This window comes from Carya illinoinensis, chromosome 2 (genome assembly GCF_018687715.1).
Source record: "Carya illinoinensis cultivar Pawnee chromosome 2, C.illinoinensisPawnee_v1, whole genome shotgun sequence".
NCBI classification, from domain to species: Eukaryota; Viridiplantae; Streptophyta; class Magnoliopsida; order Fagales; family Juglandaceae; genus Carya; species Carya illinoinensis.
In genome coordinates, this window is record NC_056753.1 from 35,151,015 (window position 1) to 35,157,505 (window position 6,491).

The window sequence follows — 6,491 nt, forward strand, 5'->3', positions numbered from 1 at the left end:
TAAAAAGGAAAATGCAAATCCTAAACATGAATTCAATTATCACGACTCCGGATTTTCTTGATAAAAAATGGATAAATAGACAAAATATACAAAAATATTTTTTTTTATCTTTGATATTGTATTTTATTCTTACTAAATTAAACTTATTATTTTACTAATGATCCATATACTATATATTTATTTTATAAAAAAATAAAAAATTATATATAATATGTAGTATAGAAATAGTGCTTATAATTTTTCTACAGAAAATATTATTTAGGCCTAGTTTAAATTTGTAAAATGTTTCATCTTAACTCATCTCGTAATTATAATTTTTTTAAATTTTTATACAAAATATAATAAATAATTTAATTTTTTTAAATCTTAATTTAATTTTTTTAAATTTTAAAATAATAATAATATTTAAAAATAATATTTTATTTAACCTTTTATCTTTCTTTTAAACTCATCTCGTCTTATTAGACTTGTAATCTCGGGCTCTTAGAAAAGGCTCTCAGCTTTCAAAACGGTCACGTGGGCGTCCGGTACAACTTTTTTTCTTTTCTGCTTTTTTACTTTTTCTGGACATTTTCCCAGCTCTCCTTTTCGGTAATTGGTTTGAGGCAATGAGCAAAGGAGGTAACATGTGAATCATGTGATGTAGATAAAGCACCCACCAAACACACGCCCTTCTAATCTAGGAAATATTAGTAATCTTGGTGCTTTATCGAATTGGATTTTGTGTTATCGATAATATTTGATTTAAAAATGAAATTTTCAATTTTCAATTTTATAAATTTAATTTTATTATTTAAGTGATATAGATTATGTATTTATTATCAATAATTAAGAATATAAAAATTAACAAAATATATACTAAACCACCTTTGTCATTAAGTTTCATCATTGGTCCAGCGGAGCCCATCTTTGTCAGGATGTCCCGTGCTATGCCTTAACCCATACCTGTGGTCTGTGCCCGTGAGTGAGATCGTCACTTTAATTCCGAGCATACCGTTATCGATCGGTCTTTGCGAAAACGCACACGGTTTTATATAAATAGACTCGTCCGAGGTACTTACGTAGCTGAAACGAGAAACTCCTCCTATTGGATGTGTAATTGAAACGGGAACACCATTATCCTCGAATAACCCACTCCTTGACCTTGTAGGCTTGGACTTTGTTATTGGAGACTGTAAACCAAAAGAAACAAAAGCAAAGACAGCAAATGGCCGTTTTGTTGTTGCAGTTGAAGTTGCTGTAGTTGCCGTTGTTAAGAATCTTAAAAATAGAAATCACAACCTGTAGCCGTAGGCCCCCACCTTCGCCAACCTCTCCCAAGCTGTTGTTACTGTTCCGATATCCCAAAATTGAAGCTTTCTTCCGGAAGATTTTGTCCCTTCTTTCCACTCTCTCTCTCTCTCTCTCTCTCTCTCTCTCTCTCTCTCTTGCTTTGTTCACAGAAGACTCGTGTTCATCATCAAGTCCTCTGGATATTTTTGTTCTTTCGGGAAGAGAGAGAGAGAGACAAAGAGAGTTTCTTAATCCTCAGAGATCTGGGAGTTCCATGCAGAGGTACTAGAATGTTTTGTACTGATTCGTTTTTTCTAACGTTATTTGTCCATTTTGTCCTTATTTATGAGGGTTCTGCGTATGTGTCTCTCTCTTTAAGTATGCGTGTCCGAAGAATTATCTAAATAAATTGCAAATTTTGAAATGAATTGGTTGTTTTCTGCGAAAATCTTGCTACTTCGGCATCTGGGTCTTGCGCCATTTGTTGGGTTGGATGTGTCTTAGACTCTTAATTCTAATTAGTCCTTTGTTTTTATCTCTTTCACATCAATGGCTTTTCAATAGGGTTGATTGATCGTTATAGATCTGTATCCGAAGTTTTGAAGGCTACATATCTATAAGTCGTGGCTGTTTCCCTGTACAAGTTGATGCATCAACTTTTTTTATTTTCTGTCTTTTACATGTCTCACATTGGTTCATGTGATCATAGTAGGCATTGGAAATTATGTTAATTTGCACTCATGAGGGGCTGAAACTATGATTTCATTTGATTTTCCAGAGGTGAATGAATTGAGAATGGAGAAGAAAGGGGTCTGGTTTTCCGCACTGAAGAAAGCTCTCTGTTTTAAACTCGAGGAAAAGGAAGAGAAGGTTTGGTCCGGTTTTTATGATTTTTACTTTTTATCCATTCTTGTTATCTCAGGTCGCAGAACAAACATTATGGTCTTGATTTCTGCAATTAGATTTGGTTCCAATTATTTCAGCAAATATTAGATTATAATTAAAACTATCTTAAATCTGTTTTGCAGAAAACCCGCAAGCCAAGGAAAGGTTGCTTTGGGAAGCTCACTAAACGGGCTCCAGTTTCTTCATCCAAAGAAACTGCGTTGGCTATTTCTTCCCCTCCCCCTGCTCCTGCTATTCCTGATCCTCTCCCTTGCATTGAAGAAGATGTGAAGTTGACGGAAACCGAGAATGAACAGAACAAGCATGCCTTTTCGGTGGCAATCGCCTCTGCTGTGGCTGCAGAAGCGGCTGCTGCAGCTGTTCAGGCGGCTGCAACTGCTCAGGCTGCTGCAGACCAGGCTGCTGCAGAAGTTGTTCGTCTCTCTACTTTTACACGTTCTTCTGGAAAATCGGAAGAGGAAATTGCAGCTGTCATGATTCAGACTGCATTCCGAGGATACTTGGTATGGGTTCTTCTCAGATAGTCCCCAATGATTTGCATAGATCTTTTCCCATTTTATTGACGAGGCTTAAATTAAGATTATCTATTAGCTTTAGCAAATATGGAGCATTTAAGTGCACTTATTTGCGTGATATCTGATTGTTAAAGTTGTTTGTGTTCTGCCATTGTTGGAAGCAAATAAGCAATGGCTTGGTTGAGAACCGATTTCCTTTTATGGGAAAAGCTGTACAGCTTGTGGCATTGGCTAATGGCTGACAGCATTTTGGTCAACTTTGTACTACAAATTCGAGTGTTTGCAGCATTTAGAGCAAAAAGGCATTCTTATTATCTTTTCTATTAAGGGAGCCAGTATCTAGTGATTAGCGACTAACTGCAACCACGTGTCCTCTAAAATCACGCAATTATTATAAATCTTCCGTGTATATGTAATGATTTTTCCTCTCTTAGGCAAGGAGGGCAATGCGGGCTTTAAGGGGATTGGTGAGATTGAAATCATTTATACAAGGACAATCTGTCAACCGCCAAGCGGCCACAACATTAGAATACATGCAGACTCTATCTCGTGTGCAGTCTCAGCTTCGTGCAAGGAGAAATCAAATGTTAGAGGAGAACCAGGCTCTCCAGCAGCAGTTCCAACAGAAACGTGATAAAGAGCTTCAGAAGTTGAGAAATTCTGTAAGTGTCTTCCCTATGTAACTATAGAGCGGAATCGAGGTTTTACTGAATGCATAACTCAACTGTTCTTTGGCCACATAAACTTTGCCTCATGCCATTTTATTGTTCCATTATTTTACTTGTGAATATTAAGTGAGTACGTGTTTTCTTTTCTGCTTTGGCTTGTATCTGAATTGATTAAATTGTTTGTGATTTTGCTCAAAGTTGGGAGTACAATTATGCCTTTCTACATATTAAATTGCATGGGTTCTTTTCCCCTGCCCCCAAAAGAAAAGACTTGTGTTACAACCAGAAATATACAAGTATAATAAATGCAACAAAAAAACCTTATATTTGTTCTTGATGTATTTTTTTCACGGTATTCCTCCGCGCATAAGCGAGAGTTTGATTGATAAAGTTGGGAAGGGGTCACTATTAGACATGTGACTTCCTGCTCTTTTTAAAAATAAAAAATAAAAATGAAGCAACAAAAACAATAACAATTAACAAGCAAGTGCAGATGTTACAGACTGCTAAATGACAAGCCTTTTTTGTTATTATTATTTGGCCAGTCTGTGTTCTTTTGGTCTCAGGCTCCCAGCTGATTAATAAGAAATTTCCAATCCTTGACTGCTGTTGTTGGTCCCCCCTCCCCCCCCCAAGATGTTTTGGATAGTGGGAATGTTTCGTCAGGCAATATCTGGTATTGATTTGATAAAAAAACTCAATATGGTGGAACAATGTAGTTAAGGCTTTTCTTTTGATATATATTTAAAAGGAACTTCTCAGTTGTGATTTTATACAGTACTGCTTGAAGCCTTGAAGTGTTAACACTTCTGCAACAGATGTCAGGTGACTGGGATGATAGCACAAAATCTAAGGAGCAAGTTGAAGCAAAACTACAGAGCAGGCAAGAAGCTACAATGCGAAGAGAAAGGGCATTGGCTTATGCATTCTCCCATCAGGTAGAGACTCTTCCTCTTATCCTACGAAAACTAAAAAAATCTAGTCTGAACTTTGATGACCAGTAAGGGTCACGGGTGATTTGGATTCCATTACTAGAGTGGATATGTATCAATTTATTCTTCTCAGTATCTGCTTTTGTTGTTTGCTTAAAAAAAAGGGTTCTATTAGGATCTCCTTCAGTTCATCTTATTTCTATTACTCAGTTTTACGCAAGTAACTTATCTCTTACACACGGTGAATTAACTTGAGTGATTTTCTTTAATGGGAGATTTGTATGCTTCTACAAACTCTGATGGTCAAGGAGCTTTTCCGAGTCTTGAACCCAACATCAGCATGAGTGATGTTGATTTTGTATTAACTTCTTGAACGATCAGAACCACCATTGTCCGTGAACTCTCAAGTGTTCTGGTGATATTGATATATCCGGGCCTTCTATTAAATAGAATTTCTCACTCATCCATGGCCATGGTGATCCGATATTCTGTGAGTATAGTTGAGGGTGAAACTTGTTTGAACAATTGTCTTAAGTGCTTGTATCTATCTGATCCATGGCCATACTTGCTGAAGGGATACACTAGGCCTTCTATTCTTTTACACTCACGCATACAAAAAATATTATGAAATCTAAACTCATGCATTCAAAAAATATTATGAAATCTAATGCAAATTCAGACATGGAATCTAAACTGCATGTTAATTTTTCCAACAGCGAATGTGGAAGATTTCTTCGAAATCCGCAAACTCAACATTTATGGATCCGAAAAATCCCCACTGGGGTTGGAGTTGGTTAGAGCGATGGATGGCAGCCCGTCCATGGGAGAACCGAAGTGTGATGGATCACAGTGACCGTGTATCTGTAAAAAGCACTGCAAGCCGTGCCATTTCTGTTGGAGAAATCACCGAAGCTTATTCTCATCGTGATCTTAACCAGTATAATAAGCCTTTCCCTAATGGAAAAAAACCAAGCCGACCTCCTAGCCGCCAATCCCCTTCGACTCCCCCTTCAAAGGCACCATCTTCATCATCAGTAACCGGGAGACGAAAGACACAGAGTCCCAAGGTGAGCGGCTGGAGTGGGGATGATGACTTGAGGAGCTTGCTCAGTGCCCAATCAGATCGCTGCCGGCGGCATAGCATCGGAGGTTCATCTGTGAGGGATGACGAGAGCCTTGCTAGCTCACCTGCAGTTCCAAGTTACATGGCACTAACACAATCGGCAAAGGCCAGGTCCCGCCTGCCAAGTCCATTAGGACCAGTCAAAAAGGGTACACCGGAGAAGGGATCGGCCGGTTCTGTAAAGAAACGTCTCTCATTCTCTGCCTCCCCTGCTGGATCGAGAAGGCATTCCAGCCCTACTAAGGTGGACTCTACCACCGACAAGGACATTGGAGCGGATACAGGAAATAATGCCGATACTGCTGGGACCAGGTAGTTGGGGGAAGACAAAACAAACTGTGGGTTTAGGCCGAGTGTACATGAAAAGATTGGGCATAACATGGGTTACGATTTTGATCTTCATTTTCATTCTGTTCTTTTCCAGAATCTGCTTCTGTTAGAGATGCCATGGAAGAGGAAGATACAATCTCTATGGCAACGATTCCTGACATGCATAGATGTGATGTTGTGGGGATTTATTTTCTTTAATCATTTTGCTCGTCTCGTTTTATATAGTGGGGTTCTTGAGATTGTGACGAAAACCTGGTGTACGTTCATCTAATGATTTCCGGTTTCCTTTCTCTCCTTAAATGGTGGAAATCCAACTTGTTCTCGTATATATGCAAGGCTTACCTTTGTGTTAGGCATCTCACAGAGACTCCAACTAATAATCCTCCTTGAGAGGAATTTTGTTAGGTATGAGTTCGTATATTAATTTACATATTAATATTAATTTTTTTATATTTAAAATTTAAATTAATATTATTTTTAATAAAATTTATTTTTTAATTAATCACATTAGATTATTATACATATTAGTGTATAATTGTGTTTGTAACTATATTTTTTTCTTGAAGAAAGTCCAAAGACTGTTACTTTAACAACATGGATTTCCATTAAATATATGTATTAAAATCTAACGGATTTAGCTTTTAAGTAATACCATATACAAGTTTCTAAGTCTTGCACAAATCTCTTGTAAAAGTGTAGGCTTTACTAGAATAACGTAATTTTTTTATATTTTTATGGTGAAGTC

At 37.3% G+C, this 6,491-nt stretch overlaps 1 protein-coding gene across 3 annotated transcripts; it reads left to right on the forward strand.

Annotated features, from left to right (window-relative positions):
• The first annotated feature begins 1,050 nt into the window (after positions 1 to 1,050).
• LOC122301323 (protein IQ-DOMAIN 3-like) lies at positions 1,051 to 5,997 on the forward strand. Of its 3 annotated transcripts, none has more exons than XM_043112597.1 (6): positions 1,051 to 1,554; positions 2,051 to 2,142; positions 2,301 to 2,681; positions 3,128 to 3,355; positions 4,180 to 4,299; positions 5,010 to 5,997. In XM_043112597.1, the coding sequence occupies exons 2-6, from the start codon at positions 2,068 to 2,070 to the stop codon at positions 5,730 to 5,732; spliced, it is 1,527 nt and encodes a 508-aa protein (XP_042968531.1). In that variant the 5' UTR covers positions 1,051 to 1,554; positions 2,051 to 2,067; the 3' UTR covers positions 5,733 to 5,997. The 3 variants fall into 3 exon arrangements, with proteins under 3 accessions (XP_042968531.1, XP_042968533.1, XP_042968532.1); XM_043112599.1 differs by lacking the exon at positions 1,051 to 1,554 and adding an exon at positions 1,584 to 1,760; XM_043112598.1 differs by lacking the exon at positions 1,051 to 1,554 and adding an exon at positions 1,815 to 1,909.
• The last annotated feature ends 494 nt before the right edge of the window (positions 5,998 to 6,491 follow it).